Raw genomic sequence first — 12,911 nt, forward strand, 5'->3', positions numbered from 1 at the left:
ATTGCTAGAAGTTGTTCTCAGAGTGACTTGGGATGACAGTGACAATCTTGCCAATTTGCAACTCTCCGTTCAGGAATTATTGTTTAAAATGATTTTTAAAGACAGGGTTACCCCAGCAACGGTAATTACACTGTTCCATGGCCTTGTATATGTCTTGGTGTCAACCAATTTTATGTCACATTGTTACTCCCCCAGATTTTGTGGGCAGCACGGTGGCACAGTGGTTAGCACTGCTGCTTCACAGCGCTGGAGACCCGGGTTCAATTCCCACCTCAGGTGACTAACTGTGTGGAGTTTGCACGTTCTCCCCGTGTCTGTGTGGGTTTCCTCCGGGTGCTCCGGTTTCCTCCCATCGTCACAAAGATGTGCAGGCCAGGTGAATTGACCTTGCTAAATTGCCTGTAGTGTTAGGTAAGGGGTAAATGTAGGGGTATGGGTGGGTTGCGCTTCAGTGGGTTGGTGTGGACTTGTTGGGCTGAAGGGCCTGTTTCCACACTGTAATGTAATGTAATCTAATCTAAAAAAAAATTTTGAAAACATTTATCAAATCTTCTCTCCAAGAAAACTAAGTTCCACCTTCTCCATCTTTGACCAAAGTGCCTCCTGTAATCAAACCTTTTCTGCATTCACATCTTTCCAAGAGAATGCTGCTTAGAATTGTAAACAACACTCAGCTGCAGTCTCACCAATGATTTGTGTTTCTCCATTGGAACATTCTGTAAAATGATGGGACCTTCGACATCCGATGGATACCACAAAATGGATTGTCTAATTTTATATGTTTCTTCTTTATAATGGTATTGCTTTTCTTTGAGGTGGGGCCCACTTCAGAATCACGGAATCTCTATAGTAGGCCATTCGGTCAATCGATTCCACACATACTCAATCCCTACTCTATCCCTGTAACCCTGCATTTCCCATTGTCAATGCATCTCAACTGCACATCTTTTGACTGTGGGAGGAAACCCATGCAGACACAGGGAGAATGTGCACACAGACGGTCACCCGAATGTGATTCATGCATTTGTTTTGTTCCATGACACTAGGGCAATTCAATAAGTCCTTTTATGAACATTTTTTAAAGGAAAGCTGCACCATCTTTTAGATTGGAAAATAGGAGCCACAGGAGCAACTTTGTTGACTACAATTCCCAGGAGTCTCTAGCCAGCGGGCAGTCTCTCACACACACAATGACGTGAGGCATTCTGGGAGTTGTAGTTTTGACCGCCTGACCACACCCCAGTGTTGTCGGAGCAAATTATGGTTCCCGTATGTGGGAAATCCGGGAATTGTAGTCCCTTCCGGCCCGAAACGGCACTTCCTGCCTACAACCTCCGACATGCACCGCGCCAAGAGACCTTCCGGTTGCCTCCATAGAGGAAGATGGCGGACAGGCGGCGGCGACGCGCCTCTCAGGACACCGATGAGGACGATGAGGATGTGCCCCGGTCGGACGTGGAAGCCGCTCCTTCAGTCGCTTGCATCCTGGATTTATCCGGCGTGCAGGCTCGTGAGGCCGAGTCTGAATGTGTGAGTGTACCTCTAGTCTCTGTGCGGCGGGAAGAGAACAGGGCCTGGAGCTGTGGATCCAACCTGGTCGGTGAAGGAGAGGGCTCCGGCCTGTGGTCGCCCACCGGGCGCTGGGACCGGCCTGTGGTCACCCACCGGGCGCTGGGACCGGCCTGTGGTCACCCACCGGGCGCTGGGACCGGCCTGTGGTCACCCACCGGGCGCTGGGACCGGCCTGTGGTCACCCACCGGGCGCTGGGACCGGCCTGTGGTCACCCAGGTCTCCCTCCTATTGGAAGGATATTGTGAAGCTTGAAAGGGTTCATGAAAGATTTACGAGGATGTTGCCAGAGTTGGAGGATTTGAGCTATAGGGGGGTGCTCAATAGACTGGGGCTGTTTTCCCAGGAGCGACAGAGGCTGTGGGGTGACCTTATAGTGGTTTGTAAAGTCATGGATACCCTGGGGTTGGGAAGCCCAGAACAAGAGGGCATAGGTCTAGGGTGATAGTGGAAAAGTTTAAAAGAGACCTTTTCACGTAGAGGGTGGTCCAAGTGTGGAATTAGCTGCCAGAAGAAGTGGTTCCGGCTAGTACAATTACAACATGTAAAAGGCGTCTGGATGGATATATGAATAAGAAGGGTTTAAAAGGATATGGCCCAAGGGCTGGCAAATGGGACTAGATTAGGTTGGGATATCTGGTCAGCATGGACAAGTTGGACTGAAGGGTCTGTTTCCATGCTGTACATCTCTATGACCTACCAGGATTTGGGTCCGACTTGTGGTCTATCACTAGGGTTAGGGACCAATTTGTGGCTGGTGACCAGGTTTGGTATCAGCCTTTGGTTACTCCCTGGGCTGAGTCCATTCTGCCATCACCTTTGGTAAGTGTGCTTAATTTAATACGCCGTTCAGTATGTCCACCAAGTAGAGTGCGGGCTTGTTAATTTTATAAGTTATTTTGTTGAATTGGTTTTTATTATTACACTGATTGGAAGGTTTCAGGGTGTAAAAGTAATGGAGGTTAATTCAGTCTCTTTATGAAGCTTTTTCTTGTCTGACAAGTGACAACAGCCTTGAGCTCTAAACTGGTGTATGATCCTGAGTTTGGCCTCGATGATTTTTATTATTTGTGTTATAAATTGAGCATTAGGGTTGGATTGGAATTGCTGAAGCTTAGTTTTAGAAGGCAATCAATCCACATTCGGTGCGCACCCATTTCTTTACTCCTCTCTATTGAAATTTGTTTAACGTTGCATGCTACAGAATAGAGTATTTGTGTTCCAAGTTTTGTCAACTTTATACATAGCCTTTTTCTTTGTGGAATATTGACTTGTCAATCTTGGTTGTCCTGTTGGGGTTGAGTTTGACGAAAGCTGATTCTATCTTGGGTCATATTTATCATCAACTTAGCGTGACAATGATAAGGGACTATCTGCAGTTAATTTGGCTCATGGTTACATGAGCTGGTGACTATGGATGAGGTTTGGGGAGCGACTAAATAAAAGATTGAATTGTTATTGACAGCTTAAAATAACTTGTGTGTTTGAGTTTTTAATAGGATGCATTATACAAATATAATGGCAGGTTTTCAAGTTTAAAAGGTTTTTTAACTGAAGAGTTCTGCTAATGCTCTGTCAAATTAGAGTAATAAGATGGTGGTTTTTTTTTGGGTCTGTAAATTGTGAAGAAGCAAAAATAGCCTTTGCAGTGATATGTACTTAGAGTCATAGAGATGTACAGCATGGAAACAGACCCTTCGGTCCAACCTGTCCACGCCGACCAGATATCCCAACCCAATCTAGTCCCACCTGCCAGCACCCGGCCCATATCCCTCCAAACCCTTCCTATTCATATACCCATCCAAATGCCTCTTAAATGTTGTAATTGTACCAGCCTCCACCACATCCTCTGGCAGCTCATTAAGCTCTTAGGTCTCTTTTATATCTTTTCCCTCTCACTCTGTCTGTACCTCGGACTACAGAATCCCCTAACACAATTGATCTCTTGGAAGCCGACGTACCCCTCGTTGCATTAGAGCCAGTCTCAATACCAGAAACTTGGCTGTTCATGCTACGTTCCCCTGAGAATCCATCACCCCTTACATTTTCCAAAACTGCATACCTGTTTGAAATGGGCATATCCACGAAAGACTCCTGCACTAGCTGCCTACCTCTCTTACCCTTCCTGGAGTTAACCCATCCATGTGACTGTATCTGAGACTTTTCCCCCTTCCTATAACTGCCATCCATCACATACTGTTGCTGTTGCAAATTCCTCATTGCTTCTATCTGTCTCTCCAACCGATCCACTCAATCTGATAAGATTAGCATCCAACAGCATTTATGGCAGATATAATCCACAGTAACCCTTAAACTCTCTTTAAACTCCCACATCTAACAAATTAAATTCTAAAATTCTCTTCCTTGTGTATAAATCTCTCTGTGGCCTAACATTGTTTCCTTGTGAAACTTGAAAGGGTTCAGAAAAGATTTACAAAGATGTTGCCAGGGTTGGAGGATTTGAGCTATAGGGAGAGGCTGAACAGGCTGGGGCTGTTTTCCCTGGAGCGTCGGGAGTCTGAGGGGTGACCTTATAGAGGTTTACAAAATTATGAGGGGCATGGATAGGATAAATAGGCAAAGTCTTTTCCCTGGGGTTGGGGAGTCCAGAACTAGAGGGCATAGGTTTAGGGTGAGAGGAGAAAGATATAAAAGAGACCGGAGGGGCAACGTTTTCACCCAGAGGGTGATACGTGTATAGAATGAGCTGCCAGAGGAAGTGGTAGAGGCTGGTACAATTGTAACATTTAAGAGGCATTTGGATGAGTATATGAATAGGAAGGGTTTGGAGGGATATGGGTCGGGTGCTGGCAGGTGGGACTAGATTGGGTTGAGATATCTGGTCGGCATGGACGAGTTGGACCGAAGGGTCTGTTTCCATGCTGTACATATCTATGACTCTAAATGTAAGGGTCGTAGTGAAGGGTTGCTTTTTAGACTGCAGGCCTGTGACCAGTGGTATTCCAGGATCAGTGCTGGGTTGACTACTTTTTGTCATTCATATAAATGATTTGGATGTGAACATATGGTTGGTAAGTTTGCAGATTACACTAAAATTGGAGGTGAAATGAACAGCGAAGGAGGTTACCTAGAGTACAACAGGATCTTGATCCAACAGGCTGAGTGGCAGATGGAGTTTAATTTTGATAAAACGTGAGGTGTTGCATTTTGGAAAGGCAAATCATGGCCGGACTGAGACACTTAATGGTAAGGTCCTCGGGAGTGTTGCTGGACAAAGAGATGTTGGAGCGCAGGTTCATAATTCCTTGAAAGTGGAGTCCCAGTTAGTGAAGAAGGCATTTGGTACGCTTTTCTTTATTGGTCAGAGCATTGAGTATAGGAGTTGGGAGGTCATGTTGCAGCACTACAGGACATTGGTGTGGACAGTTTTGCCGTAATGCATGCAATTCTGGTACCTTTCCTTATTGGAAGGATGTGGTGGAGGCCGGTACAATTACAACATTTAAAAGGCATGAATAGGAAGGGTTTAGAGGGATATGGGTCAAATGATAGCAAATGGGACTTGATTTATATAGGATATCTGGTTGGCATGGATGAGTTGGACCAAAGGGTAAAATCATCTGTATGGTGGGTGGCACAGTGGCTCAGTGGCTAACGCTGCTGCCTCACAGCAGTAGGGATCCAGGTTCGATTCCTGCCTCGGGCAACTGCCTGTATGGAGTTTGCACGCTCTCCCTGTGTCTGCATGGCTTTCCTCTGGGTGCTCCGGTTTCCTCCCACTATCCAAAGATGTGAAGGCCAGTTGCCCCTAGCCTTAGGTGCATTAGTCAGGGGTAAATATAGGGTGGGGGAATGGGTCTGGGTGAGTTGCTCTTCAGAGGGTCGGTTGGACCTTTTTGGGCCGAAGTCTGTTTCCATACTGTAGGGTATCTAATATAATCTAGGAGTTTAATTTGACCTGAAGACTGATTTTATTACACTGCAGCTATACAGAGCTTATGTATAGATCCATACCTTACATATAGCTTTTCGAATGCATTAATTTGCAAAAGTTGATGTACCCACTTTCTGGTTACTTGTGTGTTTTAATGATTGAGAAAGTGTAAATTGGATACAAATATTTTCTGACTAGCTTTGTTTCAATTAATTATTTGAAGCTTGGAAATAGAGTTGCATAATATAATACAAGGTAGAAGAAATAAAGCCAGAATATGTTAAAATGAATTGACATGATCAATTTAAAAGCAAAAAAAATGATATTTTGTTTGGAACCTTTTCGTGTAAACTGACAATGTAAGGCCTGTGCGTCTTTATACAAGACTGACTAAATCCAAGGAAAAAATATAAAGCAGTTAAAGGCATTCAAGCTAACTATAAGGTAACAGCTAATTATTTTCGAGGTTTTTTTTTAAAGCAAGGAGCTAGAAGTCCCGAGAAAAGTCTGGGTGATATGTATAAGGAGAAAGTGAGGTCTGCAGATGCTGGAGATCAGAGCTGGAAATGTGTTGCTGGAAAAGCGCAGCAGGTCAGGCAGCATCCAGGGAACAGGAGAATCGACGTTTCGGGCATAAACCCTTCTTCAGGAATGAGGAAAGTTTGTCCAGCAGGCTAAGATAAAGGTAGGGAGGAGGGACTTGGGGGAGGGGCGTCAGAAATGTGATAGGTGGAAAGAGGTCAAGGTGAGGGTGAAAGGTCAGACAGGGGTGGGGGCGGAGAGGTCGGGAAGAAGATTGCAGGTTAGGAAGGCGGTGCTGAATTCGATGGATTTGACTGAGACAGGGTGGGGGAGGGGAAATGAGGAAACTGGTGAAATCCGATATGTATGTCAATTTAAATCAGCCGTTCATGACTTTTTGCATGCATTAAGTGGTTAGCCCTAAAGAAGTATGAAATGGTTTACTGGGCTTTGGATTTGATGAAGGTTTTCAACCGGAAATAATAATCTTTTTACTTTAATTACTGATGGAGTTGCTGTATATTTCTAGCACTTCCTGTTTCTATTTTCACCCTTTACATTTTAATTCCAGAGTAAAAAGATTACTGATAAATTCAGAAGCATCAATCAATCGATTTCAAAGGATAGTGAAGAAGGCGTTTGGTTTGCTTTCCTTTATTGGTCAGAGTATTGGGTATGGGTGTTGGGAGGTCATGTTACGGCTGTACATGACATTGGTTAGGCCACTGTTGGAATATTGCGCGCAATTCTGGTCTCCTTATCAGAAAGATGTTGTGAAACTTGAAAGGGTTCAGAAAAGATTTACAAGGATGTTGCCAGGGTTGGTGGATCTAAGCTACAGGGAGAGGCTGGGGCTGTTTTCCCTGGAGCGTTGGAAGCTGAGGGGTGACCTTATAGAGGTTTACAAAATTATGAGGGGCATGGATAGGATAAATAGACAAAGTCTTTTCCCTGGGGTCGGGGAGTCCAGAACTAGAGTGCATAGGTTTAGGGTGAGAGGGGAAAGATATAAAAGAGACCTAAGAGGCAACGTTTTCACGCAGAGGGTGGTACGTGTATTTAATGAGCTGCCAGAGGATGTGGTGGAGGCTGGTACAATTGCAACATTTAAGAGGCATTTGACTGGGTATATGAATAGGAAGGTGTTTTAAAAAATTCTCAAGGTCAGGTTCGTAGGAGAGTAGTCTGACACAGAACAAACGACCAAGAGGCGAGTCTGCTAGAATATGAGCATTTTATTCCCCGCAGCGTCGCCACAACCAGGTCTCATACTTACAACGGGTCTGGCTTATACTCACTCTACATGTTACCGGAACTGGGAGCCGTCAGTTCTCGTAGAGCGGTTGCCAACAACCCACGCTCGGCGGTTAAACGTAACCCCGGAGCAGACTCACCGAACTGGAGACTTTTCCAGCTGATATACTCTTTTCCAGATATAAACATTCATGTGAACAGCAGAGCAAGGCTAAAAAACACATTCCATTCTGGTTACATACAGATAAGAAGATTCACACGGGGAGGTGTGTAATAAGATTCACACGGGACTAAGCAACACCTCCATTCCGGTTAGATTCACACATGTATTGGGACATAATTTTTAACCGTTTCACCACAGAAGGGTTTAGAGGGATATGGGCCGGGCGCTGGCAGGTGGGACTAGATTGGGTTGGGATATCTGGTCAGCATGGACGAGTTGGACCGAAGGGTCTATTTCCATGCTGTACATCTCTGACTCTATGACACGAATAACAATAGAAATCATACCGTTGTGGGGGTGAGAGGTCGCTCATGTTTTTAGTTGGTCCAATCTACTGTAAGTTTCGGTTTATGAAAAAATCAGTTTGGTTCTCTGTAAGGTCGGTGGGGGGGAGCGGGATTGGTGGTGGAGAGGGTGAAGCCTGATGATATACTAATGATTAGATAGGTAAGACTTGTAAAGTATTCTGGTATTGAACTTTTTGGTGTTTAACAAATACAAGGGGTAAAATCACCTATCATCAGTGATGTGATTTGAGAATCTGCCTTGTGCCAAGGAAATAAAATAATGTGAGTGACACTGTCTCAAGTCATTAAACTCATGATTTGCTGTTTGTTTGGAAATGGTCATAGCATCTCTCCCTTCCCCCGTCAGTTCAGCTCCCATACTGACTATTTCAGTAGAAGTTTCTGCAGAAACAAGCAACATTGATCCATGCATTTAAAACTGGTATACAGATCACTGATGGTGAGACTTGTTGTTTAATAAGCACTTCTAATTTATGTTACATGTTGCAATGATTTGTTTTTCATGTAATTTGTTGCATCTGAAAAAATGCGAGACGAAGATAACTTGATTTGGACTTGGGACAAATCCAGTTGTTTAGAGAAATGTCTTTTAAAACGTACACGTGGTGATTATATCTAAAGATCTGACATGAGAGTTTAAATGAAAAGACCCAGCAAACAACTGGGCCTGATTAACTTGGCTGATTGACTTGGGTAGAGGGCTGTAAAATCTGCTCTGAGCACGTTATCTCTAATAATGTGTGACAAAAAAGCGTTCTTTGATTTTGTAACATTGTGACATTGTTGCATTTGTTGACATTGATAAACTACTGCTATCCGCTATTGATTGTTTGAAAGTTTCTGTGGACTTTGATGAAGTTTGACTAGGAAGACTTCCATGGCTTTCTCTCAAATCTCCGTGTGTTGAGAAAAAGCTAAGCTGGAAAATTGGAAAGCCATCAGTTTGACAACCAAACCATCTTGCTGATTCCAGTGCCACAAGGAGGAATTTTTAATATGAAATGCACATGAGAGCAGAATTAATAGCCATAACCCCACAAGTGGGAAATGAATTTCATTTAATTGAATTGACTTTAATTGTGCAAGGAGATGTTGAAACAAACTACTCTTCACTGGTCAGTTTCTCTTTGGACATAATTATGTTTTCAGTCTCTGCTGTTTCAGCAGACAGTTCCATTTTAGTTTGGATCAGAGGCTTTTGCAAGTGTTGCTTGTAATACCAAGAGTTTGCTTTGGGATCATCGATGGACATCTTTGAACACTGCACTTCAGGGATATTCCGTAATGGAAGCTCTCCTAATAAATTTAATATTTAGGGGGAAAGCATTCACCGTTTCACCTGCAGTACTTCAGACCAGTTGTAGTCTGCTTTTTTTTAAAACCATTATGATGGAGCACAGACACAGTCAGCAATTCAGCAAGTTTACCCTGACAAAATCTTCCAAACAATCTTAGTTTTGCTATTTGTGAGGTGAATTAATATATATGATTCGTCATGCTCCTTTGAACCTCCTGCTCCAGCAATTTGTAAACATATCAATGAGCTTTGCTCCATTATAACATGTAGGATTAGGAGATGTTAACAATGTGTGATGTACAGTTATGTTGTGCAAGACTGCTGTGCTTTGAAATTTTGACTCTTTCTGGAATCTGTTAAACCTCTTACCACATGGGGTTCAGTCACTTGTTAAATATTTCTATACATATGAGAGATCCAAGATGAACTGGGTTTTGAGAACCACAGGTGCAGGTAATTTGTTTTTTTAAAACTAAAATCCAATACAAAATGTTATTTATGTATTAAAGTCTGTTAATAAGATGATTAAACAAGAGCTTCTTTAAGAAATGTTTTCTGGTAAAAATATTAAGATATAAAGTGTCCCCTCATGCAGCATCTGTGTGGTGAGATAATGATTGTGCCATGTTTTGGAGAGTAAAATATTGTGCTTGGACAGGTTTTACTAAATATTACTAACCTCTGAGCCTTTGACTTCCATTGTCATCATTGTGATAGTATTTTATAATGGTCAAAATATATTTTCTGTGTTAAGGTTCTGGCTGCTCGAATTCTACTGTGTATATTTAATTCAGATTTAAAAATTTAAAATCATTAATTCTGTAAAATATAATTTGCATTGGCTGATTTTAAATCAGTAGTTATCACCTGCCAATGAGAAATTGTAGTCCATTCCAATTAATGTAAGTTTTGACTTTTTTAAAATGAGATTTGGATAATTTGTTTACATATTATGCTTTGAAGTGTGATATGATTCCGTGTCGGAGATGTTTCATGTTGTGTAGAGTTCTATGAAGAATCAGATTTTCAGGTTTGACCCCAGAATTGAATTTGATCTGAATCCCAGAAAGACAATAAGCACAGCAGGGTAGTCTGTTCTGTTGTTTACTGTTGCAGGGGTATAAATTACCTAGAATCAAGTAATCAACTTAGAATCAATTACTGAATACATGAATTCCAAAGTTTGGAAAAGCTTTTGGATAGACTAGTATAGCTGCACAAATTTGGTTTAAATTTTTGCTGTGTCCATTTTCTTGCTATGGTAGGTCTTTTTTCCAAGTTTTGCTAGAATTGCTAATTTATAATGTTCCATGTTGCTCAGTATCTCGGCAGTTGTTAGGTGGTGATGGGGGCAATATACTTTCTTACTCATCTTTGTTACTGGGAGGTATGTATGCATGTTGGTTGACAGCAGTGAAGAATTGGTGGAAAATATGAAACAAGTAATAATTTTGAGTCACAGACCACAGAGCCGATGCATTAAATTTAAATGTGATAAATTAACATAGGATTGATATTAATAAAAGTTTGTTTCTTTCACAGGAGAGTGAAGATGGCATAGAAGGTGATGGTAAGTATAATGGTTGCATGTGAGATTTATTGATTTCATTTAAGGCGCTGCATTCTTGTCCCCTTGTCTCCCAATCCCTAATCAAATGCAATGCAGTTTGTCAATAATTTATCATTTTATGTAGAGGAAAAACGCTCATCTTTTGGCACAGAAGTAGTGTTCCCTGTCTGAGCCAGAAGGTCTGGTTTCAAATCCCACCTGCTGTGCAGATGTGTCATAATATCTCCAAGCAGGTTGATCCAAAATAAATTATAACTGGTCTATCCAAACACAGTCGAAAACATTCTGACTAATGCGGTGGTACCTCATGCAGGGATAATGAAGGTTGTCAGGTAGCTTTATCATGGGAGGTTCTTGCAGCACAACGTGAACCTGTCCTGACCTAATGTGAGCAGCACTTTCTAGCAGAAAGCATTGCTTAGTAATGAGCACTGCGTGCTGCTTTGCTATATCCTATATCCTGTCTCTCTCACTTCCTCCCCCATCCCCACCCGTTACCCTATTCCTCGTCCCATTAATTGCATTGCTCCATATAACAAACCAGGACTTGAATCGGGCCCCTTAGTCCCACAACAGATGGTGAATTAGCCATTGACCAACCAGACAAATCTATCCATTATGTTTTCTTATTAATGATTAGGCTGTTGGGTTAAATTTAAAAAAAATCACTAATTGGCTCTTTGTTTCTAGGTATTGATAGAATGTGTTGTGGTACTTTGATTACAAATTTGCTAATTTTTGTTCTTGTTTTCAGCTGTTGTGCTTTCAGACTATGAAAGTGCTGAAGAGAATGGTTCTCAGAAATCTGTAAGTCCAGCAATTGATAGCTGCATAGTGGGAGGGAAGGCATTGTTCTGTTCTTGTGCTGGTAGTGGGCAGATGGTATTTTGTGAATATTGTGCTGCCAGTGACAAGGGAGGTTCTATTGTTGCGTTGAAGGTACAGTTTTGTCAATTTGTACTGATAATATGAAAGCTACTGTTCTCATTTTCTCTGAGATACACAACCAATTTGCAGGCTTCCTTTAGGCTTCCATTATTTTTGGGTGTTGGCGTGAGCGACTAAAAGTAGAGTCGTCCTGTGGTGCATTCACTCTCTGTGACCTTCCAACAATTGGTTACATTCTGCACATACACTCGTCTCTCCTTTCTCTCTTGACTCTACTCTACAGCTCCTTTTCCTGGACCCTGTTTCGCACCTGAGCTCCTTCCTGTCTTTCTCTCCTTTGGTGAGAAACTGCTTGCTGACCTGGTTTCCTTGAGTCTGCTTTCTTTCTTCTCTTGCTAAGCAGTCCATTTTGTCGGATGTCTCCCAAATAGTCTCTGCTATTGTTTTGGCTTCTTTTGCATCTTTTTGATGAGCTTGTCTGTCTCATCTCTTCAAGTTCGTGTTGGCTTATGTTCGTTCAGCGACTCAGTTGCACTTGCCTCTAACTTTTTTGTAAACAAGATCCAACTTGATTTGCTCTTGATTTGTACTTCATTTGGCAATTCGATATATGGTCGTCAACTTGGATTTCAGTGTTCCCCTCTCTCTCTCTCTCTGTTATACAAATATAACGTCATCAAAAGTTTTTGAATTTTTTTTAGTTTATCTGTGATTTTTGTAGAGTCCAGTTTTCTATGGAAATTTCATTTTCAATATCGACTTGGTCAAGCAGCTTGGTCACAAAGAGGAGGCTTGCCAAAGTGGTATTGATGCTGGACTAGTAACCTGGGGCCTCCAGGCTAAATGCTTTGGGCATATGGTTTTGAAACCCATCATGGCAGATGGTGAAATTTAAATTCCATATCATCTGGAGTTTAAAAAAGCTAGTCTCATGGTGACCATTGTCTTTTTTAAAAAAAAAAATCTAGTTATTTAATACCCTTTAGTGAAATAAATCTGCCATCCTTAGCCAGTCTAATTAGAAATGGGCCTAGCAAGCAATACCTTATCTCATGTAAGAATGGAAAGGAAAGCATATGTTTTTAAGTTGAATATATGTACTAACCAGTGTCACGGATGTCAGAATGGTAGGGTTCAGAATGAGTACTCCCTGGGGGGGGGGGGGGGGAAAGGGCATTATCCTTGAATAAATAAGATGATAGGCAGATGGAATCTGTGACATCGTATCATGACCTGAACTAATGTGTGATGGAAAATTTTACAATGGTTGCATTCTTGAAATCCTCTCCCATGTTGCTGAATGTCTATAACTGTGCAGATGTGAGTGGACATGTGTTCAGACACTGGGGAAGAGGAAAGAAAAGTGCTGATTATTGAGCAGAGC

The 12,911-nt window shown here is 42.1% G+C and overlaps 1 protein-coding gene across 4 annotated transcripts in view; it reads left to right on the top strand.

Annotated features, from left to right (window-relative positions):
* Window positions 1–1,378: 1,378 nt before the first annotated feature.
* casc3 (casc3 exon junction complex subunit) overlaps window positions 1,379–12,911 on the top strand; it is a 31,242-nt gene continuing 19,709 nt past the window's right edge. For 3 of the 4 annotated variants that reach the window (XM_043674928.2, XM_043674930.2, XM_043674931.2), the window contains exons 1-3: window positions 1,379–1,530; window positions 10,612–10,639; window positions 11,394–11,446. In XM_043674928.2, the coding sequence (XP_043530863.2) occupies window positions 1,384–1,530; window positions 10,612–10,639; window positions 11,394–11,446 (228 nt within the window). In that variant the 5' untranslated portion in view covers window positions 1,379–1,383. The remainder of the gene's footprint in view (window positions 1,531–10,611; window positions 10,640–11,393; window positions 11,447–12,911) is intronic. The other variant, XM_087977807.1, reaches the window with a different exon arrangement.

Source organism: Chiloscyllium plagiosum, unplaced genomic scaffold (assembly GCF_037043375.1).
Source record: "Chiloscyllium plagiosum isolate Xiang-an unplaced genomic scaffold, Cpla_swu_hap1 HiC_scaffold_32, whole genome shotgun sequence".
In the NCBI taxonomy this organism is placed as follows: Eukaryota; Metazoa; Chordata; class Chondrichthyes; order Orectolobiformes; family Hemiscylliidae; genus Chiloscyllium; species Chiloscyllium plagiosum.